The following is a 26610-nucleotide window of genomic DNA, read 5'->3' as shown; positions in this document are numbered from 1 at the left end:
TTCCCCAGCCAGCACTGAGCTCGGGGCAGAACTCCAGAGCCTTCTGAGGCACTTCCTCCAGCAGGAACTTAGAGTCCCAAACTATGTGGAACTGCCAAGTGGTGGGTGACTAGGCCTGAGACAGAACCACCCAGCTCTGGAAGTCCAGTCAGACCGATCCAAGTGACCAAAGCCACACACACACACACACACACACACACACACCCCATCCCCCACCACATGCCTTGTTGGCTTAAGCCTGAATGGTGTGTCCTGTTTTTCTTCCCCCAGATCATCAGAGCCCAAGGGGGTCTGTCCAGTCTAGCCCAAATGTGACCTTCCAGCCACTCTTGTGCCATATGCTCCCTCGGCCTCTGGGTTCCAGCCCTACCTGCCATCCTCCGGGTGCCATGCTTCCTCCTACCTCACGGATTTTGCACATGCTGTTCTCTTTGCTTGTAATGCCCTTCCCCTGTCCCACCTCTGCCCTGCCATTCGTCTAGGTCCTCGGGGGAGCCTTCCCCAAGTCCCCAAACCAGGTCAAGTCTTCACCTCATAAAGCTCTGGACTTTTCTTTCACAACCTTGATCCATGGATATGCGTGTGTGTGTGTGTAATTATGTGACCATTGTCCATATCTTCTGCTAGATTACCCACCTTTTCGTCTTTTCACTGCTGTGCTAAAGAACCATTGTTCTGACGGCTGGTGCCATACATCGTTTTGCCTGTTTTTGAACTCTACGTAAATAGAACACCAGCGTGTCCCTTCCGCGTGTATAATATACCTGCGAGATTCATCTAGGATGTTGAATGTAGCGGGAGTCTCTTCTTCATTGTTGTATAGTGTCCCATTATATGAACATACCACAATTTTGAAAACTCAATTTCTTGTCGGACATTCGAGTTACTTCCACTTGGGCCCACAGGGTAGCGCTGCCCCGATCGTTCTGGTAGATGTCTTGCGGCACACAAGTGTGCACATGGTTTGGTGGGGAGACACCCAGGAGTTAGAAGTACGAGGTCACAGGATGCCATATGGTCAGCGGGACAGCTTTCCAAGTTACAGCACCAACCCCTTGGGCATCCGATGGCAGTGGCAATCGCTCCGTGTCGTCACAAACACTACGGGTAAAGTCAGTTTTGTTTCTGGTGGTTCATGCGATGGATATCTCATTATAGTTGTACTTTGTATTTCCCTGGTGCCCGGAGATGTGGAGCATCTTTTCATATGCTAATAGGGCATCTGAAGTTTCTCTTTCCCGGAGTGATTTTTGAGGCTTTCAACCACTTTTAAAATGGAGTTGCTTGTCATTTTCTTATTGACTTGTAGGAGTCTTTCACATAGGGCGGGTAGGAGTCCTTTGTGGGACTTAACACATCGCGTAGAGGTTCCACAGGTGAGCTTGCCTTTTTACTGTCTCTTGAGGAACAAAGTTCTTAATTTGAAGAAGTCTGATTTATCCATATTTTCCATTACATCTAATGGCTTTGGGTTCTATATGTCCTAAAGTTATGAAGGTTTTCTCCTGTGTTCTAGAAGCTCTGTTGTTTTGTCTTTCAGAGTTGGCTCTATGATCTGTCTTACATCGATTTTCTGTGCATGGTGAGAGGTAGGAGCTGAGGTTTAGTTTTTCGACGCAGTGTTGGTGAGAGTGAAAACTGGTGGAGCCTCTCAGGGGAGCTGTTTGGAAGTGTTCCTGGCCACTTTATTGATAATAGCCAAACGTGGGAAATAAAGGTCCATCGACGGAAGAATGGACAGATTGGGGTATAGTTATACGATGGAATTTGAACGAGCAATAAAAAAAAGAAAAGAAAACATTTCTTCCTACACAAAACATCATGGATGAGCCTCGCAGATATAACGTTGAGTGAATGAACAGTGGTCCCCTCTGGGGGAGGGAGGAGTAGGAAGCGTGTGTTCTGGAAAAGGGAAGAGATAACCTTCTTAGGTGTTGGAAATGTTTTATATTTTGATCCAGGCAGTAGTTACATGAGTGCAGTTCCGTGTAAAACTTCATAGGAGTCTGTGCCTTGACTCTACACTTTGCTGTATTGTGTTATATCTCAATAAAATTTTTAAAAAATTTTTTAACGTTTATTTATCATTGAGAGACAGAGAGACACGGAGTGTGAGTGGGGAGGGTCAGAGAGAGAGGGAGACAAAGCATCCAAAACAGGCTCCAGGCTCCGAGCTGTCGGCACAGAGCCCGACGCGGGGCTCGAACTCACAAACTGCGAGATCGTGACCTGAGCCGAAGTCGGTCGCTTAACCAACTGAGCCACCCAGGCGCCCCTCAATAAAAACATTTTTGAAGAGGACCCTCTCTGCCATCACTTTCCCTTAATGCCCCTCCGATAATGTACCTAAGATAGACCCCTGCTGTGGTTGGAACCACCCCTGTCTGACCCCGAGGGCATTTCTGCGGTTGGACCGTGCTCCCCTTTAGTCACTCTCCATTCCTCAGGGAACCCCTGATTTCCGTGATCTTTATTTTTTCTTTTGATCTTTGGTTTTCAAAAAGGTAGTCCTCAGGAGCATCGTTAGGACTCTTCTGGGGGATGACCTTGGGCTTCGTTCTAACTCACCCATTGGTAATGATAAACTCTGCCATCACAGCTGGATCCAGCCACCTTGGGCCCCGCGGGGTGAGCGGGCGCAGAGGCTCGGAGCCTGGCATTGTGTGCCCGCCAGCTCTGTTTGAATTAGTCCTTCCCTCCGCATGAGGCCCAAGAGGCCTTTTCCCCATTAAGAGGGACTTTCACGTATTGTCTTTATTTTTAAATGTTTTGTGGAAAATTAAAAGATGAGTGACTGCCAAACGGTGCCCGAGCCAGCAGCCCAGAGAGCGCCTGTGTTTTCTTCCAAGCCTGACCGGAGCGGGCCTGGAATCGACCCAGCACTCCCCAGGCTCCTCTGCCGTCACTTATTCTCTGGGCTGCTCAATTCCTTTTAAGACACAAATTGATTGGGATAATTTGTGCTATAACTACAATTGCCATGGAAAGAGGGGGAGGGGGGCTGCATTCGGGCTGTGGACTCCCGCAATGACTGTGAACCACTGAGTTACTGTAAAATGACCAGAAAATGGATTCCAAATTGAAGCTACAAATAATGTAATTACTACAGTGGGTGCTCAGGGCTGCCAGAACAAGAGTTGGCTGCTGCCCTGGAAACATCCGGGGATAAAGCTGCTGCCGCCGCCGCTGCTGTAACCCCTGCCCTGGGCCCTCGGGGGCAGCAGTGCTCTTCCAGGCTGGAAGATCCTCAGAAGCTGAAAGGAACGTGGAGAGGACAGAAAAAGGGATGCGGAGAGAGGCCAAAGAGAAGCAATGGGTGAAAGGCAGAACTGATGCTTACTGCCACGCAGCAGTGACATGTAATCACCGCATCTCTGGCAGGATGGAGCCCCGTGTAGCCATCGTCTTCCTATTACCACCATTGTCACCACTACAGATGCCAGTGCGCCGTCACCACAACGACTATGATCACCATCAGTGATACAGCGGTTTCACCTCCACTCTTGACGTCATCAGCACCTGCCATCACCACCAATCACTGCCAGACGGCAACATCTTCGTCAGCACCAATCGCATCGGTGCCCGCATCATCGCCATCATTCCTACCATTGTCACAATCATGACGTTGACATCTTCGTCAGCACCAATCGCATCGGTGCCCGCATCATCGCCATCATTCTTACTACCATCGTCACAGTCATGACATTGACATCTTCATCAGCACCAATCTCATCAGTGCCAGCATCATCACCATCATTCCTACCATTGTCACAGTCATGATGTTGACATCTTCGTCAGAACCAATCGCATCAGTGCCAGCATCATCGCCATCATTCCTACTACCATCGTCACAGTCATGACGTTGACATCTTCTTCAGAACCAATCTCATGAGTGCCCGCATCATCGCCATCATTCCTACCATCGTCACAGTCATGACGTTGACATCTTCGTCAGAGCCAGTCTCGTCAGTGCCCACATCATCGCCATCATTCCTACCATCGTCACAGTCATGACGTTGACATCTTCGTCAGAACCAATGTCATCGGTGCCCGCATCATCGCCATCATTCTTACTACCATCGTCACAGTCATGACATTGACATCTTCATCAGCACCAATCTCATCAGTGCCAGCATCATCACCATCATTCTTACCATTGTCACAGTCATGACGTTGACATCTTCGTCAGCACCAATCTTATCAGAATTGTTATCGCCTCCATTCGCACCCTTGACAACATCACCACCCCTACTGTCATCCTTCTCCTCATCTTCATCCCTGTCGTGGCGTCAGCATCTTTGTCATCGCCAGTCTTGTCAATACCAACATCATCACCACAATTAGTGTCATCACCGTCAAATTGTCATCACCTCTTGTCTCAGCAACATTTGTATCACCGTCATTATTCCTACCACCGTCATCACCATTACTGCCACAGCACTGGCATTTTTATCATCATCAATCCTGTCGTCATCCTCTCGCCATCATGTGACAATATCAACATTATCATCCTTTCCATCTTCGCCACTGCCATCGCCACGATCACCAACAGCCACACAGTATGGTCTTCACCATCACAACTCTCATTGCTATTACCTTTATCATTGTCTTCACAATTGATGTCGAAATCAGAATCCCCTCCTTCAAGATTGCTCTTTTTTTTAATTTAATTTTTTTTTAAGATCGCTCTTATAATCCTCTGCAGAATCATAACTTGCATTATAACACTCTCCCCTGCCTCAGTCAAACAGGATACCTAGACCTTGGGCCTGGGCAGGGGGCCATGACCTAAGAGGTTGGGCTGGGTGAGGGTGAGGGTTTAGGAAGTATCAGGCACAGATCAAAGGGGGAAATCCAAAAGGCAGATTCTTGGAGGTGGTAGTGAGGCAATGAAACATACTAGTCATGTGACCAAATTATCAACTAGAGGGTCCCAGAGACAAGAGGAAAAGAGTAGAGACAGGTGGAAACCAGGGACTTCATAGGACAGCTAGAAGGTTCAAAACTGGGGTGAGAGGCAGAGCATGAGAGAAACCAACAGATTTTATAGAGTGCTCACAGCCTCAAGCTGTGGGCCAGAGGGGGTGACCAGGCCTGGACAGCTGTCATCATCTCCTTCATGTTGTATCCAGCCTCCATGGCTACAAAGGGACTCCTAGATGGTCTCTTCCTTCAGGGAGCACCTGCTCTCAGGGGGACAGAGTGGCCGAAGAGACACTCAATACACCCAGAGAGCAGAGGAACAGCATGAATCAGCAGTGAGTGTATAGGACAGAGCATGGCCTCCTTGGGGCGAAAGCCCTTTTCAAAAGGAGAACTTCCTGAAATTGGACACCAGCAAACCCGGGTTCCTGCTTTTGAAGCATTTATTATCCCTGGGGTTAATCTCACACAGAGCGCCGCTCAAGGTCTCTTGACTGTAGGGTGGGAACAGCAGTGTTTTCCCAACTTGGTTCCCAGTCCTACAACTGGGGGGGGGGGGTACTGGGAAGGTGCCACGTGCCCCACTGGGCACCTTTTCCTGCACCTGGCATTGGCCATGAGGAGCCCTGATCACCCAGGAGATGTTCTCTGTGCTGGCCCTGCTGCTTCCCATCCAAGGCTGCCCTGTCCCACATTCCAGGTGGTTCCAGCAGACTCCTGACAATAACTGGCTCACCCTCTCCCGCCCCCCCCCCCCCGCAGAGTGCTGTATCTTTCACCTGGGCCATAAGTGGCATTCTCCAGTGTTCCTGAGGGAAATACAAATCTCAGGGGAATAAGTACCTTATATAATACATCCCGGTCCCAGGAGGCAGAGAGGGAGAAGGGAGTGGATGTTCATGAAGAGGAAAAAGTACCCTGAAGACCACCCATTCTGATCAATTCAAAACCTCCCTAGGGATGGACGCCTGGCTGATTCAGTCGCTGGAACATGCAACTCTCGATCTCAGCGTTGTGAATTCATGCCCCACATGGAGTGTGGAGCCTACTTCAAAAAACAAAAACAAAAACAAAAAACCACGCCCTGTATCTTTGGACCCACTTGTACCACCCTTAGCCCAGGCAAGAGGCCCCTTTCTCTGGGTCCCTGGGTCTGTGCTTTGGAGGGGCTGCCCTCACCCCCCTCTGGTCAGTGTCTCCTTCCAGAACAAAAGGTTAGTGGGACCAAGCGCACTTGCCTGCCAGAAGCCTGTGCCCTGCCCTTCCAGTCCTAGAAGTATCTAGAACGCTGAATTTCCTACCCACTTGATCCTGAGCCCGTGTCCAGGCCTGCATGAGCCTCTTCCTGGGGCTGTCCTCCAGAGGGACAGCCATACTGCCACGGTCACACGCCTGGGCCCTTTCCAGGGGTGAGCAAAGGGCAGCTGTTTGCACAGATGTGGACGGAGCTTGGACATGGGAGCGGGGTGTGCACATGGAGAGTGCAGGACCCCTTATGGTTCACGGTGGAGCCGACAATGAAAGAGAGGGGGCAGGGTGGGAGCTGCCCCCCCTTTCCCCACATCACTGCCTATGGGAAGTCTCCATTCTCACTTGACTTTCCAGGTTGTTATGAAGGTGTGCTTGTCAAGGCAGGAGAAAAGGGTGTGTTTTATGTGACAGTTTGTTAGCTTGACTTACATACGGCATTTAAATATTTGGCCACATAGTACGTGGACCTCCATTTGTACTCTCGTCTGGGGCTCTGCAAATCCCAGGGGTGGCCTGAGCACAGTAGGTCATTCCCAGAGGCCCTTGGGGCAGCCAGGACATGTCTGAGCCCCCTGTGCACCGATGCTTAGGCGCTGTGTCTCGCCTCCCGCATGTACCACACGTTCATACGCGTGCGTGCAGTATCGGTCCTGTGGCTGCAGGCTTGGGGATGCTCTCTTGATGGATTGGTTAGGGCTCCTCTGGTTCCAAGTGACAGAAAACCAAATCCTAAGTGGCTTGAGCAAGAAGAGAGCGTATTGGTTCATATAACCAAAGCCCAAGATTCCACTTGATCAGGGGCTCTTATTTCGTCCTCTCTGGCTCTGCTCACCACCACTGATGACTCTGTCCCCAGATAAGCACTGTACTTGCTTTGTGAGCACAGGGTGGCTGCTGCACCTCCAGATCTTACCCCCCTCCCCCCGCCTCCCCGCCCAACCATGTCCCATTGCAGAAGGAGAGTGCTACCTTCTCAGCGTGAGGTCTCATGGCATCCCATTAGCTCTGACTGGTCACATGACCATTAAAACCAACGACTGTGGCCTGAAGGAGGCCAGTGTCTAAGGCATTTGCCTTAACCCTCGTGGCTTGGGAGTGGAAAAGGCAGTGGAGCCCAAAGAAAAATCAGAGACAGTTGCCAGAAGAAAGGGCAATGGCTTCTGGGGAGCCCTCTCCCTGACTGCCCCTGACAGTTCCCACTGTAGGGATCTTTTAGAGACAATCCCTACGTGACCCTATGCCCCCTTTTGAGCCTGCAGCTGCCCTGAGGCTGCTCATTTAATGCTCTGCTGTGCCCACCAATGTTTGCCCTCCCCAGAAGCATCGACCGTCTGGCCTGCCTGAGCTCTTGGCCCCCCGCCCAAGAAAGCAAACTGTTTGAAGGCAGGGATTCAACACACATTCACTCAGCAGATGCTGGGAAGCACGTACTCAGGCCAAGTACTGTGTTCAGCACTGTTTACGTACTATGAAGGTACTGTTTATTGTTGAGACAGCGGTGAACAACATAGATCAAGCCCTTGCTGCCTTGTGCTTACATTCTGGTGGGAGGAGAAAGTCAACAAATGAGTGAGACTTGTGGTGGTCATTTACTAAAGAAAGAAACAAAGCAGGGTATGGGGTTTAAGGACCATGGCTGAATGGGGATTCGTATTACAGGTTGGGCAAGTGATGCTTCTTTAATAAGGCCACACAGATGGAAAGACCTGAGGGGGGGGGTGAGGGGAAGTCATATAGTCATATGGGTATCTGAAAGAAGAACACTGCATCCAGAAAGGACAGCAAGTGCAAAGGCCCTGAGGCAGGAGTGTGTTTGGCGTGTCTGAGGAACATCATGGAAGCCAGTGGGGCTTGAGTGTTGTGAGGGAGGAAGAGAAGGATGGGAGATGAAGTCAGGAAAGCGGGGGTGGTAATGGGGGCCGGGGTGGGTCAGGGATGGGGAGGAAGTGCAGCAAGCAGGCCCTCATCAGTCACTGGAAGGACTTTGGCTTTAGACTGGGTGAGACTAGAGCCTTTGGACTCAAAGAGCGATGTAAACACCTTAGGTTGTGAGAGGAAGGAAGGCAGGGCGGGCCCCTGAGGAGGCTGGGGCCGGCGAGGAGGCTCCTACAGTAACCCAAGCCGAAGCGGATAGTAGCAGTGGTGAGAGGCGGTCAGATTCTGAAACATCCCCATGATGCAGCCGCAAGATCGGGATGAACTGGGATGTGGGATAGGAGAGAACAACGGGAGTTGGGGCAAAACCAGGGTTCGGGCCATAAGGCACTGGGGTGGTGGAGCTGGGAGGCTGGGAGGAGAGGAGGAGTCGCGTTTGGGACACGTCAGGTCTGAGATGCATCTTGGACACTCACGTGGCCGTGTCCAGGGAGAGGTGAGACGCACACGTTTGGACTTCGGGGAACAGGCTGGGGCTGGAGGCTTAACAGCCCCCAGTGGGGAGGGGTTTCGTCCTACCTGTTTCTCAGCCTTCGCCCACCCCCCAGGACAGGATCAGGTATGGAGCTGGGGGTGCTCAACAGAGTGACGGTAACGTCAAAAGGAATCACCATCTCTGTTTCACAAGCCGTGCTGAGGGTCTTGTGCGCGTGATCTCGCCCCGCCTTCCTGTGATCCCCTGAGCCCGGGCGATTGCAACCCCGGCTTCCAGATGAGGAGACAGGTTCAGAGAGAGCCTCGGTCATCCGCCCTCGAGGGCTCCAGTGTGTTCATGGGATCATGAAAATCACTGCGTCCCCATGCCCACAGCCCCCCCACCACCACCCCCCGCAGCCTGACGAGCCCGGCACTGACCCCTGCTCCCTGTCTCTCCTCCTCCCTCCACCGTAGCCTGTGACCAGCTGGCGCTGGGGGTGGTGGCCATCTTCGGGCCATCTCAGGGCTCCTGCACCAACGCAGTCCAGTCCATCTGCAATGCCCTGGAGGTGCCCCACATTCAGCTACGCTGGAAGCACCACCCACTGGACAACAAGGACACCTTCTACGTGAACCTCTACCCCGACTACGCCTCTCTCAGCCACGCCATCCTCGACCTGGTCCAGTACCTCAAGTGGCGATCGGCCACCGTGGTCTATGACGACAGTACAGGTGGGTAGCCGGCCCGGCTGGGCTGAGGGCGGGGAGGGAGGGGGGCGGAGCCCCAGGGTCAGGTTCATGTCTGCTCGCCCAACTCAGCTGTCCCCGGAGGAGGATCCACACTCACACCTAAGCCTTATCTAGTCACCCGGACACTCCCCCCTGCACTCCCCCCGCAGCCTCGGGCTCACCAGCCACACTCCCACCTTCCCCACGCTCCTGCCTCCACCCCTGCAGCCTGCTCAGGTCTGCACTCAGCAGCCACCAACCAGCTGCACTCACCCCTGCCCAGCCATGCCCGACCTGCCGCGCGCTAACGGCTCACATTCCCGCCTGCAGCAAACATACCCGGCTCGGGACTCGGACCGGCCCGTGTGTGCGTGCCGGCTCTGACGCTCAGTAGCTGTTCCCCCGCTTCCTCTTTCATTGCAAAGACTTGAGTCCCGAGACATTTCTTAGCCTGGCCTCTTAAGAGAGAGTGACCTTGGCAAGTCACTTAACCCATCTGGCCCTTCTCTGCCCACGTGTCAAGTCGAGAGCTATCACATCCAGCCTGGAAAGAGCCCTCCAGCTCTCTGCTGCCTGTGATTCTATGTCAGCTCTTGATTACCTCCTAATGGGGTGTGGGAATCATAGGGAGAGAATCCCTCAGAAAAGCTGTCTATTTAACTCGGGATTCTACGAGCATCTGTTGAGTCCCTGCTATGCCCAAAGTACCAGACAGGAGATCCTGGAGGGCAGGGCACCCCACCCCGGCTCAGTGCCCCCAGCATGAGGCGTCTGCCTTTAAGGGGCACTGGCACCTGGCTCCGGGTCCCCGCCAATGTTTTGGGCAGCCCTGTAGACGATCGGTCTTGGCACACACTGCTGGGAATGATAGTGTGGCTTCGAGCCTGCTTCCTTGTCCGGACATGAGCCTTGCGTGCCTCCGGGGCTTAGCACAGGGCCTGGTACAACGTAAATGTTTTTAAGTGCTTGTTGAACTGAACTGAACTAAATCGAATTGAAAAATCAAGAGGAAATAAGTTATAATTAAGTTTTGCAGGAAGAGAGTAGTGGGCACCGGTAAGGAAGAAGAATGAGGATGTGGTGATCCCATCTTCTTTTGAGGAGTTAATCATATCATAGGGGCATGAGTCCGTACCCAGAGGTCATTGGTCATTCCAGGCCATCAGAGCTAAGAATCCGGCGACGGGTACATACGGTCAGCGCCAAGGCCCCTGGGGAGAGGAGGCCCTGTGGCCTTGGCTAATCCGTGCTGACTTACTAGAGAAAGAGAGACGTGAGCTAGGCCTTGAGGGTGGATGGACGGGGAGAGCAGTCGCGAGGGCAATCACAGGAGGCGGGGGCAGCACCAGCAAAAATGAGGAAGCGGAACATGCACCGCAGCTTTCTCGAGAGCAGGGCCTGGCGGGGGGGAGAAGATTCACGTGTGGAGGCTGGGAGGAAAAGGTCAGATAAACGGAGCCTATCAGGCCGTGCCAGGTCTCTGCTGTCTAGCTTCAGAGTTCAGACTTTATCTTGGAAGCAGCCAAGACCCCATTGAGCGTTGTTGCGCCAAGAAGTAGAATAATGAAAGCAGGGTTTTAGGAGGCGGCTGTGACGGCCATGCTCAGGGAGGATTGCAGGGAGAGCCCGGAAAACAAGAAGGCAAGCAGAGGTGGCCGGACTGATCCAGGCAGGAACAAAGGAGGCCTGGATTCGAGGGGCCGCTTGGAAGAGAGCTTGGGGCCGGTGCGGGAAGGGAAGAACTGAATGTGAACGGAGTGATGTTGAAAAGGTGTAGCTGGAGTGTCACGGACACAGAGCGGTCAGAGCAGCCTAGCTGAGTTCAACTCGATTTTCAATTTGGTTCCATTCAGCTTAACAAACATCTCAAAACGTGGGGGAGTCCGTGGCGTAGCTGGTTCGGTCAAGAACACAATGGGTACTAGGGGTTCGGTCAAAGAGTGATCTGACTTTGACGATGACCAGTGGGTGGTAAGAGGTATGCTCCCAGAATCAGGATATTTCAAAACGTCAGCTTGCGGGTCATCAAAGCCCCAGAGTGGGAGGCACTTAAGAGCAGGGTTTGGCTATATCTGCTCTGGGGGCTTTGTGCTTTCCGATGTCTTGGCTGGAGTAACAGACAACTCAACTCAAACTGACTCAAGCCATAGGCACTTCGTTATCTGACTGACAGGAGGTCTAGAGATGGGCCGGTTTAACAGCTCAACAGAGTCAGGACCCTGGGTCAGTATCCCTGCAGTTCTCCTGGCTTTCCCTCTCATAGTCACAAGAGGGCTGCCACAGCTCCTGCCATCACATCCTCATGTGATGATACCCCAGGAAGTAGCAGGAAAGAGGTAGGAGCCAACGGGATTTTCCTTAATGTGACTCATGCCTCTTACCAAGAAGGAAAATCTGTCTCAGAACCTTCCAACAGACCATCTGTCCAGCTCGCTGAGTCTGTGCCTACTACCCTAAGCATGTTCAAATAGGAAACAGATTGCCACTAACTGGCTTTTTTTTTTTTTTTTAATGTTTATTTATCTTTGAGAAAGAGAGAGGGAGCATGAGTGGCAGAGGGGGTGAGGAGCAGAAGGGATCTGAATCAGGCTCTGTGCTGACAGCACAGAGCCTGATGCAGGGCTCAAACTCACTAACTGTGAGATCATGACCCGGGCTGAAATTGGATGCTTAACCTGCTGAGCCACCCAGGCGCCCCAGCCACTGACTGGCTCTTAACCAATCACCAGTCACCTCTTGGGACTGGCGCACTGCCCCCTGAACAAAATCATGGCTCTCTTCGCCCACCTAGAAGGGGGCACAGTGCACCAGTTTCTACAGTATTTCTACAATAACACTGTGTAAGAAACCGCCCCCAAAACGGAGCGGCTTAACACAGTATTTGTTTAGTTCACGAGTCTTCAGGGTCAGTGGTTGGCTGAGTTAGCTAGGTGGTCTCAGCTGGATCACTCGCATGCCTGCGGGTCATTTGGCGGTGGGTTGATATAAACCGGCCTTGGCGGAGATGACAGGGGCAACGGGCCCCTCCTCCACCAGCAGGCCAGCCCAGACATGTCATGACGGTGGCAGAGATGCGAGAGACCAAACCCAGAGTGCAGTTCCATTTCGAGCGGCTGGTGTCCAATGCCTGCTAATACCCCGTTGGCCAACACAGGTTACATGGTTGGGTCCAGTGTCATTAGTGGGGCAGGTCACCTGCCCACATTTGGAGGTCACTGCAAAGTTACGTGGCCAGAGGTGTGCCTCTAGGGAGGGGTGAAGAACCAGGGTCACCAATGCAATCTACTGCAGGGAGAACCCTTTTTTTTTTTAATGTTTATTTATTTTTGAGAGAGAGACAGAGAGACAGAGCATGAGTGGGGGAGGGTCAGAGAGAGGGAGACACAGAATCCGAAACAGGCTCCAGGCTCCGAGCTGTCAGCACAGCGCCCGACGTGGGGCTCGAACTCATGGACCGCGAGATGGTGACCTGAACCGAAGTCAGCTGCCTAACTGACTGAGCCACCCAGGCGCCCCTAATGTTTATTTTTTTTTTATTTTTTATTTTTTTAATTTTTTTTTTCAACGTTTATTTATTTTTGGGACAGAGACAGAGCATGAACGGGGGAGGGGCAGAGAGAGAGGGAGACACAGCATCGGAAACAGGCTCCAGGCTCTGAGCCATCAGCCCAGAGCCTGACACGGGGCTCGAACTCACGGACCGCGAGATCGTGACCTGGCTGAAGTCGGACGCTTAACCGACTCCGCCACCCAGGCGCCCCTAATGTTTATTTTTGAGAGAGAGACAGAGAGACAGAGCATGAGCGGGAGAGGGGCAGAGAGAGAGGGAGACAGAGAATCCGAAGCAGGCTCCAGGCTCTGAGCTGTCAGCACAGAACCTGATGCGGGGCTCGAACTCACAAACCATGCGATCATGACCTGAGCCGAAGTTGAGCGCTCAACCGACTGAGCCACCCAGGCTCCCTAAGGGAGAACACTTTTTAAATGTACCCGGGGACCCCATAGATGCGGATGACCAACTGATGACGCAGAGAGGTCCATGCCATTGAGAGAAGAGTTCTTACAGTTGCCTAGAAGCGGGAGGGGGCACGTCGTGGCACGCAGAGCCTCATGGAGAAGCACCGGGATCCGTCAGGAGGCAGGGGCAAGCGGAAAGCATGGGCACGAGCCTTTTTTACTCCGGAGACTTTAATTATTTTATTACCCTAATGTAGCCTATAATACGACAGGTGGGATTTGTTAGGCGGAGACATCCTCTGTGGGGCAGGAAGCAAAACACAGATGTTGGGGGTTATAACGGGAGCCTTGTGTACTCAGAAACAGAGGGAGAGTAGGACCATAGACAAGCGCGGCCATTAGTTTGGCGCATGATCTCGGGATGCCAGATCCTCAGTTACGGAATATTCGAGAGTGATTATTCCAGGAACCAACAGGGTTGGCCTGTGACCTTTGACAGGTGGTCGCCTTCACAACCTGATCTGCACCCAGAGACAAACTGGTGTCAAGAATGAAAGGAAGGGTCTTGGAAAAACCTGGGGTGGAGGGAAGGGCCCCACTGTAGGAGCCAGCCAACAGGTTGAGTCTCAAATCTTGATCCCGTTGCTAGCATGCTGCGAAACCTTGGCAGACCACGTGACCTCTGTGAGCCTCAGTTTCTTCGTCTGTAACGTTGGGAAGAAAAGTCTATTCTACATGCCTTTTAGGACAGGGAGATGGTTAAATAGGGTAATGAATATGCAGAAGTGCTTTGTAAGTGAAAAGCAGGAGTCCAACAACCATGATTCACTGCAGATATTTTGAGAGAGATTGATTAGGGAGGCAGCCAGGAAGAAAAGCTCATCTCGGGCAAGCCAAGAGCCTCATCCTCTGTTGTGGGGGGCGCTGAGACGAGCCTCTGGTCTCCTTTGGGAATACGCTGATGAGAAGGAGGTCTGACATTTGCTGCTGGAGAATGTGGGTCACTGTGTATTACACGGGGCAATGCACTTGGCTGACAGGTAGACCCTGGTGGCCTCTGCTCCAGCATGCAGGCTGTCCCCGTCCTCATGTCCTGGATCCCCAAAGCCCACGTGCCTGCCTACCGAAGCTGGGCATGACTCTGAACACTGAGAGAGCAGGAGGCGCAAAGTGAAAACTCGGAGCCTTGCAGGGTAACAGGTGTGAGCGGGCAGCGGCATTCACCCAAACTGAGAATTTCTGGGGCTAGTTGGGGAGGGAGGGTAAGGCTGGGTGTGTGTTCCAGAGGGGCTCGAGGCCCCTCCCTTTTCTGCGAGGGTCGACTGATACCCTTGTTCCTGTGCCCCATCAAGTTTAGGAAGCACTGTGACCCCTGTTTGATCCAGATCATTCCAGGATGCCAGAGCCCTCTGCCAGCCCATGCACCTGGGTCTGAGGCCTTCCAGGAGACCGGGGGTTCCTGATGACCGTGGCCGTGGCAATGCTTGTTTGGGAGCTCCTTGGGAGGCCTAGGTCACAAGGATATATCTCTGTCCTTTCCAGCAGAGGGGAACGATGGATACCATTCAAACTGCTTTCCTGGTGACCAGCCATCACGAATGGAAAGGAGAGGCTGACCAGATCTAGGCATTTGTATCAGAAATGCATTTGGAAACCCAGATGCTCTGTTGGAAGGCTCTCAAAGTAGGCTGTCTGTGTGGGGGGACTCTGTCCAGACAAGGGACACTGAAATAGTTGATTGCAAACTTTAATCCAGAGAAAACAAACAAACAAACAAACAAGGAGGAGTGGATTTTGTTGGCTGTGTTTACTGGAGAGTTGAGGAGTAATTTTAGCTTCAGGTACTATTTGATCCAGAGGCTCAAATGGGTATCATTAGGACTTACTTGTCCTGACTTCTGTGGTTTTGGAATCCTTCTCAGGTTCTGTGTGGTGATGCCCAGAGTTACTTCCTCCCTCTTTGGAGTGAAGTGGAAAAGGGGGCGTAGCTCTTACCAGTGGCTGAGGCACCATTTCTGGAAGTCATCTGATAGGACCAGCTCGTGTCACATACCCATCTCTAAGCCCGTACCTATGCCTGGAGGAATGTGTGTGCTGATTGGCCAGGCTGGGGCCGCATGCTGTGCCCCTAGAGCTGGGGATAGATCCCTCCTGAGTCATGTGGTGCAAGCATGGAGGTGGAGTTGCTCCCCAGAGGAGAACCCGAGTACTGTCGAGGGGGAATGGCCTGTGGCCGGTGGACAGCACAATTAGGACACAGACGCTAAGCCCTGACTGTGGGCGGGGAGCCTAGTGGGCAGGAGGGGATGGCCCACTTGGGACCCTGGCCCCTGCTGGCTCAGCCCCTCCCTGCAGTGGGGAGAGGTACGGAGGGCAGCAAGCAGGCTTGCTCCCAGGCTAAACAGAGGGGAGTCAGCAAGAACGGACCTTGAAATAGCTACGGAAATGAACTTAATTAGACCTAAGTAAGCCATTTGTCTCCAGGAGGTGACATTCAGTTTTCCCTGAAAGTCCCCAGATTAAGTGGTTTCGCAAAATGCCAAGGTGGAGGATGGATTTTTCAGTGTGGGGAGAAAAAAAACAAAACAAAACAGTAAGTCAGTTCAATTACGGAAATTTGCGTGGAGCACCACCTAAGCGCCAGGCCCTGTGCTCGAGACTGCGGGGACCCAGGGTGGGGGGTGAGACGAGGGGCTGAGGGCGAGGCCACCGGGTTGGAGGAGGGGGTGTTTTGTTTGGACAGAGCAGTAGGGGTAGGCTTCACGGAGGAAGCGATTCCATTGAGCCTGGAAAAAATGGGTCGGGTTTACTGAGGTAGCCTGTCCTTGGGTTGGGGGACACAAATACCACGTAGGCTTATACAGTCCCAACAGTAGTTGGTACAGAGGAGCCTGGAGCCTCCACTTGTGCCACATCCTGGAGGCAGGTCCCACGCTTCCCAGTGTTGCAGGTGGGGTGATGAAGAGGGGTGGCCTCGGGAATGGGCTCCGTAAATCTGTGTACCCCCTTCTAGTTTAGAGGGGAGCGGGGAGGTGTGGTCAGTGGGGACTTGCTGTCTCTCTGTGCCTACTTTTGGATCTGCACGTGTTGTATGTGTTTCTGTGTCTGCACACGCCCTTATTTACATATGTGAACAAGCCCAGGCATGTGTCCGTATCAAAGTACGCATGTCCATGTAAACATGTGTTTGCGCGTGCACAGCCCGGTGCCTGTGTCCGGACACATAACTGAGTCCGTGCATGTGCACGTGTCTCTGTGGGCCACGCGTCCACGTCTGTGTGTGTCTCCAGACCTGTGGCCGCAGGCGTGTGTGGACACCCGAGATGCCCGCAGCTGTGTATACCTGTGTGCACACATGTGTCTTTTGCACCCCGGGGCCTCCCAGGGCTCATCCGACTGCAGGAGCTCATCATGGCCCCATCGAGGTACAACATTCGCCTGAAGATCCGCCAGCTGCCCCTTGACTCCGATGACTCACGCCCCCTACTCAAGGAGATGAAGCGGGGCCGTGAATTCCGCATCATCTTCGACTGCAGCCACACCATGGCCGCCCAGATCCTCAAGCAGGTGCGTGAACGCGGGCCAGCCGGAGGGACGGAAGGCATGGTCGGGATCTGCCTGCCACGTCCCCCCGCCTTCCCTTTCCCACACTCGGGCGTGACGCCGGCCAGAGTTCAGCTGGACCCCAGCTCCGCTTCCTTCTGGCGATGGGAACCGGCCTCTGCGAGCCCGTTCGAGCAGCAGCAAAATGGACGCAGTGCGGTCTTTAAGCCCTGGCTTGGTGTGAGGATGGAATGAGACCAGGGTTGAGCCGAGCCTGGCACCCGGAGGGTGCTGTGAGAATGCTAGCTTTGGTGCCATCACTGCAGGTGGGGGTCAGGGGGTGCCGCGCAGGGCCCGAAGCCACACAGGACAGAACATTTCAGGAGGCCCGGAGAGGCCTCGGGGTCGCGGGAAGAGCCCCAGGAGTGCCTCACCGCCTCTTCCGTGATGAGTTCCCCGTAGCCCACAGCACTTGGTGTTACTCTTCCTATTACTAGGTTTATTGAAGTTCCCCGCACCATCTGCTCCACTTTGCAGTGACAGTGGGGGAGGAAAGTGGCTCTCGGTCCCGGATGGGCCTCTGTTCCTTCCCAGACGCAGCCTGGCATGGCATGCTGGGAACAAGAGCAGTGTCTGCCAGCTGCCTAAGAAATAAACAACGAAATCGCCTACAACCCCCTTGGAGGGTGCTGCCGCGGAAACCCAAAACACTCAAATTTGAGCCAGTGCTCTGTGTAAAAGGCGATTATATGGTCCCAGAAAGCGTCCCTGGTGATAGAAGGAGGCATTCCGTGGGGCTCTATACTCATGACCCTGCGAGAGGCAGGTGGGGGGTCGGGGGGAGACACGGAGTGCAGGGAGACGGGCGCTGAGCTGGGGACGGGGCATTTTCAAGTCCGTGGGGGGGGTGGGGGGTTTCCGGTCTCAGCCTCCAGTTGGGCCTTGCCAAGGGGGTGCCCAAGCCTCCTGGCCGCCTCTGTCCTCCCCCAGGCTCCCTCACACAGCGGTTAGATAGCTCGTTTGGGGGTTTGGATCTTGCTTCTGCCCTTGGGTGTTGTGCGCCCAAGAGCGAGGGACCCCAGGGTCGTCCCCTCCTCTGTCCGTGGAGCCAATGATCCCTACCTCAGCCGGTGATGGAGGATTCTGTTGAGACAAGGCAAGGAAAGAGTCTAGCCCAGGGTCCGGTGCACAGTCGGCACCTGGTGTGGGGCATCTTTAAAGTCACAATGGAGGAGACCCACACTCCCCAGAAGTCCCTTAACCCTCCTCCCAGGGCACCTGCCAGCGCTTCCTTCTATCACGGAGTAATAGAGACAGTCACGACCCCGGTTCGCCGAGTTACTATGTGCTGTGTCCATGTAGCCCCTCACTGCCACCCTGGGAGGTGGCAAGGATTATCACGCCCAGTTTACAGGTGAGGAAACTGAGGCTCAGGGGGAAAGGAATGGACCCAAGGTCATCCAGCCAGAAAGTCGAAATTTACTCCCCACGTAATTTACTCCCCACGAAATTTACTCCCATTTACTCTGCCTAACTTGAAAACATCCAGAATTAAAAGTGGAGATTTTGTGCTCCGCAGCTATACACTGCACCCCACAAAGGTAAATACATCCATTTACTGAAGCCTTTTCTGAGCCTTGAACCTGCTGAAGCAGGCTGTGAATCTCCAAGAGGGCGAGAGAATGAGTGACATTTTCCGAGTGGACTTGAGCCCGTGACATTTATTCCTCCGGAGCACTTTGTGGGCCCAGAAGATCTTTGCAGAAAATGCATTATGGTAATTATTATAGATGATAGGTTTCTAATAAAATACATAAATGTGTACAATGCAGGCTTCATGATGGTACATGGTAATAATTCCAGCCGTGCGGGCTGCTTCGTGGTCAGATGGACGAGGGAAGCCTGGCTGTCTAGGCCCCCGGGGAGGCTCTCAGCCTGACCACAGCCTCTCCTCCTCAGGCCTGGCTGGAGGCTGGTGGGGGCTGGGCTTTCCCACACCTCTCTCTGGAGCCAGGACGGTGAGCTCCGCCGGGTGGAGTCAGGGCACTGGCAGAGGCGGTCTGGGGCTGATCCCGGCGGCATTTCTCTGAAGTGTGGCAGGCCCGGAGATGCTTACTGAAAAGCCAGACTCCCGGGCCCAGCCCAGCCCAGCCCTGCGGAATTCGGAATCTTGGCAGAGTATGGGCTCAAGATTCTGCGTTTTAATCTGTCCCAGGTGACTTTCCCGGACACTCCCGTGTGAAACCCTCCGCTGTCTACCAGCCGGTCGTTGTCGCTTTGGGGAGGTGGTCTCAGAGAACAGCCCCCTCCCTGCGAGGAGCCAGACCCTCCCCACCCCCACCCCCAACCCCCCACCACCACTCCGTCCAGTCCTCACCACTGGAGCGGAAGTGGGGAGGCTGCTTCTCGGGCACTCCCTGCAAGTTGCTAATGTTCTGCTTTCCCGCAGGCCATGGCCATGGGCATGATGACGGAATACTACCACTTTATCTTCACCACTCTGGTAACGTACCGCTGGGTCATGGCACGGGTCGGGGTGGGACCCCCTCGGAGCAAGGTCAGCCTGGTGGGGACAGTTGCTGCAGCTAGAGAAGATTCGCGCTGGCCTTGCTTCCTGAGGCTCTAGGTGTGGGCCCAGGCAGGGGCCCAGGGATATGCTTGTGGCCCGCCCACTCTGAGAAGTGACATCGTGTTGTGACCGAGGGCAGTGAGTCTAGACCTGCCCACGCGACCACAAGCCCCTCTGATTACCAGCCACGGCCTTGCCTCGGTTTCTTCATCTGCGAAATGGGCACGATCATGGCCTCTACCCCCCTAGGATGGTGGTGGGGACTAAATGTGCTGATTAAGTAGAACACTGAGAGCACTGCCTGGCTCGTGCAAAGAGCTGTGGAAGTATTAGCTGTTCTTACCATGGTGACCCCGGCCTCCCAGCCCACACGCTGGGATGCCCACACGCTCGAATGTCTCAGGCCTCACACAACAACAGGCATTGCTACTTTGGATTTCCGCAGCATCCCCGCCCAAGTCTCCCCACTCACTCACTGTCAGCCGGCCCAGCCCACCTGCAGGCTCCAGATGGGTCCTGTCCAAACTCTGAGAGCATTTAGGGCCATTTAAACCCATTAGGATAATTAGTTGTGGCCTGAAATCAGCAGAATGAAGAGATCCCCGTGCCAAAGGGGCACCAGCACCCAGCCGCCCTGCGTGGAGCCAGACACCCTTGCACCTCCCGGGGGCCCTGGGGGGACTGTTCCATCCAGCCTTGTTCTGGGGCAAGTGACAGCACGGCTAACCGTTCTGTCACTGAAACGAGCTTCTGCCACATCTGCATCAGCCCGGCAGGCTTCTGTGTTCCTTCACCCATCCGGGACCCAGATAACATTCCTTACCCAGCACCTGGGCTCCGCTGAGTATCTCCTGACGACTGGCACTGAGGCCCTGGCCTCAAGGAGCTCCCCTCCTGTGCGGTCTGCACCTCCGTGTCTAGGTCGTTCGGCAGGCTCGTGCCATCACAGGCCTGGACAGATGGCCGTGGGGCACAGGGCAAGGAGACACCAGGTACGGAGGGGCCGGTGGAAGGTGGGAAATTCGAGGCAAGAAAGCAGATGCTTACCATGTTCTTGAAGGATCAGTAGGAGTTCACCAAGGAGAGAGGGGAAGGGGATTCCACACGAGAGAACAGCATAAGCAAAAGGCAAGAGGCACGTTAGCGCTTCCCCGGATTGCTTGGGGCTGGCTCGCTCTGGCTGATTGCCAGACCCCGTTGTGTTCGTCTCTTCGCAAATCCACGTTCAGCGATAGCACGTAGGTGGCTTGAAGTCAGCCATGGTGGAAGGAATATTCGTGCCACAGGAGTTGGCAAATACTACAAATGACGGTTTTTAGCCTCCCCTCCCCTGAGAGCTGGTTATTAAGCGTTTGCCAGCACGCCATTTCTTATTCCCCTCCCTGCACCCCCACATACCCTGTGCCCGTGGCAGAGCTCAGGGGCCACCCTGCACATTCTCTTGATCCAGAGCTCAGACCTGGGGACGTGCCATGAGTCACGCTGGGAGAATGGGATCCTGGAAACTGGAGACCGAGATCAGGCTCCTTCTCCCGCAAGTCCCTGCTGGATTTCTGCCCACCCAAGCTGACTTTTCCATGCCATGCTATATGCTGGAAAGTCATTGCAGGCTGGAGGATGAGGCCACCAGGTCTCCCATGTTTTCACCTCTGTTTGGAGCCCGGAGCGAGGCAGAGGAGGAAGGCTGGGAAGGTGTGGTGGGCACATTCCAGGGGCCCAAGGCCCTGTCCCCTGGCATGGCAGCCCCATGCACCCCTTCCTGGGCTCCTGGGGTGCGGAGACCAACGTCCGGGCCCTTTGCCCTCTGGCCTGACTCCACCTTTCAGGCAACACTCTGGAGACGGCACCTCCCTAGTGACCCCAGTTTCCTTACATTAATGCCATTGCCTTCCTGGGGTCAAGGCTAGAGGTCTTAGAGGGAGGCTCAGGGCAGGGAGTGCCCTGGGGTTTCCTCTGGCCCCAGACAGTGTCCACTTTTTTTTTCATTTCCTTAATTCAAGCGTCCGTTTACTCCCTTGTCCAGCAGCCACGTACAGATGCTCTCAAAGCCCCACGGACTGAGCAGGGCACTTGGGTGGGAGACAGTGTGCAGAGGTGGCCCCAACACAAAGCCCACCAGCTGGCAGGCTCCCTTCATGCACGGAAGGATCAAGCACTACGACCCGTTCACTTGTACATCTCCGGTGCCCAGATAGTGCCTGGCCAGGCAGCAGGTGGCCATTAATGCCTGAATGAACGAATAACGACAGTACAACGTAGAAAGTAATCAGTCAAGTTACCAAGACCCTTGTCATAGCCACGGTGAAGACCGTGGAGTCTGGGGCCAGCCTGCCTGACTTAGAAGTCGAGATTCTTCCGCTTCCCTGGGCAAGTTACTTCACCTCTCTGTGCCTCATTTTCCCGTCCACAAAACGGCCACAGCAACCGCATCACCTCATGGCATTGTTACGCAGAGCATTGAGTATGTTGAGTGCCTGATGTTTAATGAAGTACTACGTAAGTGTTAAATTGCTCGTGTTTTCTCTGTATTCAGCATCGCCCATCTCATGCAAAATTCAGAACAACTCTCCAAGGGAGGAACGATGTCCCGATTTTACAGGAGAGTAGAAACCAAGGCTCAGAGCGGCCACTGGCGAGAAAGGGAGCGGAGCCTGGACCTTTACCAGCTGGGGGCTGTCTAGCTCCAAAGGTCCCTGTGGAGACCTGTCGCCCTGAAAACCCGCACAACGTCATGGCTGGCCTCCCCTGGCCGCACACGGCAGCCATGGTCCAGGCACGGTGGTCGACACTAACGAGGGCAAATGGAGCCTCCACAAATCCCAGCCTTGCCCACACCTCACAGGTTCCAAAGCCCTTTCTCCGCATCGCTGGTTTTCCTCTTTCCACGGCAGAGTTTTTGCTCCCCGTCGATGGATGGGCAAACCTGGGACCGGAGAGGTTGAGTGGCTTGCCCAGAGTCTCACAGTGGATCGGTGGGGGGGGCCGTGGCTCCTGACTTCCGGTCTGGTGCACGGTCTCTCCAGCCCACTGCCCGTGCTCCCCGGGGCCTCTCTGAGGAGCAGGGAGAGTGGATCTTTCCAGGGAGGAACCCTGCCGCACAAAGAGTTCTGCAATTTGCAGCCGAGTAGGTGCGCGCGCGTGTATCAGGGGCTCGAACCAGCGTGTCTCCCGACTGCCCCCGGCCGCCTGCCTGCCAGGGCATCAGCCGTGTCCCTTGGGTCCCTCCGCTCCAGCCCACGTCCTGCTTCAGCTCCGGCTCCAGCCCCAGGATCCTCCTCCCGGCCCCGCTGGCTTCAGAGTCGGCCTCCTGATTCCGCCTCTTTGCTGCCCATTGGTCAGTCGAGGCTGTATCGGGGAGGGCGGTGGCATTTGCCATTTCTCTCCTTCCCCTTAGCAAACCCACGTCACCAACTCCTCGCCTCTAAAACGTTCTCCAAACTCGCTTCTTTCACGCAGAAGACATTTTAATTACCCCAGCGGCCAGTATCTGTGCCAGCCAGCTTTGAGCCATTCCCAGATAACCCCGCGTTAATCAGCCCCAGCTGAGCCCCTGGTACATGTCGTGTGTAGGTAAAAGCCTGGAGGTGGAAGAAGAATTATAATAAATTAATAGATAAGCAATCACAATTAATGCCACTTCCCGGCAATAACAGTTATATCATGGGAAAGATATTTTCATCTGTCATTCCTTAAGGCAATGTTTTCCGAGCTTCAGCTTCTACCCAGTCAGACCCATGGGGTGCTAATGAATTAGTCTATTATGTTATGCTGAATGTTTCTAAAAGGTCCCTCGTCGACACTGAATTCGGCGTGTCAACATTTGGCATCGAGAACAGCAACTTTTTGCCAAGCGGCAAGGTTGCGCTCGGTTCGCCGTGCGTGGCACCTGGGGTCTCGGCGCGGGGCAGTTTGGACCAAAAATCGGAGCCGGACAAAGAGGCCTCTTCAGCAGCGCCCCGTCGTCACTCGTGCCCTCGTGTCACAGGAGCGGGGACATTTGGTGCCACGGGTCCTACCGCACTTTGTACCCCGGGCTCAGGGTGACAGGGAGGGAGGTGACCCCAGCAGTGACCCCAGCTTGCTCCCTCCCAGGCTCAGCGTGTCAGCAGACCACATGCTACGTCTTGTAGGCTTGGAAGGCCCGATGCCACCAGCATCCAGGCCCCCACAGGGCCAGAGATGCCCCCTTCCCGCTGAGTCACGGAGGCCCTAGGCTGATGCTTTGGCAATCCTTCAGGCCTTTGATATTAGGTTAGCGCCGCATCAGAGAGGAGGCTGTGCCTTGCCCCCACAGGAGCCTGTGCAGGGGCGGCGTGAGGAGGGCGCCCCCTGGGGGCAGAGCTCAGCTTCTCTCCGGGGGCCCCAGCAGTTCAGCCCTGGCCCCAAACTCCCCGTTCTCCACTCTGCAAAACAAAAGTGCTTCATCTTCCCTTACCTGCCTTCTTCAGAGGCGACTTGGGGAAGATCTCTTGATACTGAAGCAGTCTCCTTAAGGGTCTGTCCCTCCTCCCCAGGCAATTTGCCAAACTGCTCCTAACCTCCAGCGTCACTGAGAGCTCCCCCTGAGAGGTGGATGTGAAACACTAGTCTTGATCCCAGGCTCTTCCCAGTGCTGTTTGGGTGTCCAGAGAGCGGCTCAGCTGGCCGACCCTTCTTTCCACTTCGGGTGACAGGTGCACGGGGGAGACAGACATAGACACTGATAGTTGTCATCAGAGGGCTGAAAGCCGAGAGGTCCCAGGGTAAGGGCGGAAGCACCCCTGACCCACTCTGTTGTGCATGTGTAAAGGAGTAGTCAGGGGAGGCTTCCTGGAAGAGGTGCCCCTTGAGTTGGATCTCAGAGAACAGCCCACCCAAGAGGGTTGAGAAGAGAGACATTCCAGCCAGAGGATAAGAACATGCACAAATGCCGGCACAGGGAGGAGGAGATGTGTGATGGGGGCCAGCGAGGAAAGGAAAAGGGGAGCGAAAGTGGTCTGGCTCCTGAAACAAACATGGGAGGGGGTGGGAAGAAAAGTGGGGCTGGCGAGGTGGAGAGCTTTGTAAACTAAAGAATTGCACTTTCTTCTGAGTAGGTAGCAAGGATCCATAAACACAGGAGTGAGGGGGGTGGATTGATCCATCAGAAAGACCCTGTGTGGACCGAGGGCTGGTCACAGGTCAGAGGGAGGGCTCGGGAGCTAGACTTCCTGGGTTTGACTGCACCGCTCCCCAGCGGTGAAACCTAACCTCTCTGTGCCTCAGTTCCTTCCTCTAAAATGGGGTGCCAACCACACCCTCCTTGTGTGAGGTGGAGATGCGAATTAAGTGGTGCCTGAGGTGTAAGATTGACAGGTGCTCATGGCTATTAGCTCGTCATGATTGTTTCTCTATTGCCAAGATGGGTAAGGCGGGAAGGACCGGACTCCTGTCTGCCCCTCACCTCCCAACAACCAGGGGCCACACCCCAGACTGTCCATGGCTTATACGTCCCCCCCCCTAAAAGCTCCAGAACCCATCCTGATGCATATTGTGGGTTTGGCAACCACTGGGGACAGTAAAGCCCGGGAATTTTTGAATAAGACAGACAAAAATGTACAACCAGCTCTCAGAGGGGAGGGCGGATGCCCCTGGACTTGTAGCGCCTCTGATTTCCGTGGGGTGAATACTTCCACTGTGGCTGGTATTAAGCTACCAATGTGATGTCACTGGACGCGCACAGGGACAGGAGGAAGTGCGAACAGTTAGCTCCCACAGGCCCGTGGGAGCCGGCTCCAACACACCACTGAAACGGCCCCGGGTCCGAATTCTGCTCCGCCCTGTAGGAACTTCGTGACCGCAGGCGAGTCGCCTGATGCCCCTGCTTCCTCATCTGTAAAAGAGAAGACGATTAAACAGCTACTTCACAGGGGGTTACTGAGATGGGACAATGTCTTCCACATCAGGGCTGAGCGCGGTGCCCACCCTGGGCTCCCCACTGAGACTGGGGCAGACACCCTCTGGCCGGCCCAGCGAGACCCCCTCGTCTGCTGAAGACCCAGCTTCGTGCTCCCACCCGACCCCTTCCCCATCCCAAGTCCTGGCCGAGAATCAGCACCCTATTTGTTTGGGCAAGGCTAGGACTGACTTTTCTTGCTCGGTTCAAGTCTGAGCCAAACCTCCCCGCTACTCCCTACTCCTTAAGCCTTCAAAGGGGAAACCAACAGAGTGCACCCCAGAAGAAGCCCATTCTGGGGGTGCAGCGGGAGCAGCAGGAGTTTAGCATCAATTAGGGAGACGGGAGGGCGCCAGCACCATGTGCATAACCTGCTCCGTGGGCTCATTGTTCCTCGAGCCACCACTGAGTTAACCGAAGCGTGGACTGTGACGGGCTGGGGTGTTATTCCCGACGGCTGTGGCCATGCAGAGAAGAGTACAGCCCACGGGGTGCCCTGCCGCTCTCCCAGCACAGGATGGAGGGTCTGAGTCGAGGGACCCAGGAAAGAGGATGGACCGGGGGCCGGGACGGAAGGCAGCTTGATGAGGGCAGAGCATGGAAAAGGATAGGCCGTTGGCCAGGAGGACCTTAGGACGCCGTTTCTCTACTAGTAGGAAGGGGCCAATCCAGAGGATCATAGTGTGTTACATTTTCAAAAAGTAAAAAAATGACTCATGCAAATATAGGATAAACCCGTATCAACGACGGATTCCGTTCACTAACAAGGGAACCAGAGGATGGCAACACTGTCTCCAAGAGCTTTTGAGGGATTGAGTTTTTATTTGGAGGGGAAAACACAGAGTAAGCAATAAACCACAACATTGGGGTTTATCTTTCCATTTGGCAAAGATCTCCAAGTTAACCTTGAGTCTGGGCCTTTAATCAGTAGCTGAGAGTGAAGTCAGGCCCAGGTGCGTTCTCCCAGAGCATCACAGAATCCAGGACGGGCCTGGTCAGCGATGCTTCCCTACGACATTCCCTTCCGCCTTATTTCCGAGTTTGGGGAGTTTTGCTTAACAGGACGGAACTCTGCTCTGCTCCTCTAGCTACCACCTGCCACCTCCCTGCCCCTGCCACCTGCCACTTTTTCTTAATGCCTGGCTTGCCCCCCCCCCCTTCCCCTCCCAACCCCTCTGCCTCCTCGCCTCACCGGCCCACCTTGCCACAGAGCTGGAGTGCAGGGAGGGGCCGGAGCTGGGCCGCTCCAGGCATGGAGGCTTGTCTTCCTGGCCCTTCGGCCAGGGCCTACCTGTTGCACCAGACCGGATGTGGCCTGGCCACGGACAGACGGGCTGACTGTCGGCCAGCTGCTCCTAGGAGGCGAAGGGTG

General features: G+C 54.5%; 1 protein-coding gene across 1 annotated transcript in view; it reads left to right on the top strand.

The window, feature by feature from the left end:
• GRIK3 (glutamate ionotropic receptor kainate type subunit 3) overlaps window positions 1–26610 on the top strand; it is a 229793-nt gene that overhangs the window by 140562 nt on the left and 62621 nt on the right. The window contains exons 3-5 of the mRNA XM_043574515.1: window positions 9001–9258; window positions 16598–16779; window positions 19205–19258. Coding sequence (XP_043430450.1) covers window positions 9001–9258; window positions 16598–16779; window positions 19205–19258 — 494 coding nt within the window. The remainder of the gene's footprint in view (window positions 1–9000; window positions 9259–16597; window positions 16780–19204; window positions 19259–26610) is intronic.

This window comes from Prionailurus bengalensis, chromosome C1, assembly GCF_016509475.1.
Source record: "Prionailurus bengalensis isolate Pbe53 chromosome C1, Fcat_Pben_1.1_paternal_pri, whole genome shotgun sequence".
Taxonomy (NCBI): domain Eukaryota; kingdom Metazoa; phylum Chordata; class Mammalia; order Carnivora; family Felidae; genus Prionailurus; species Prionailurus bengalensis.
The sequence above is the reverse complement of the archived record's forward strand: the minus strand, read 5'-3'. Positions and strand labels throughout refer to the sequence as shown.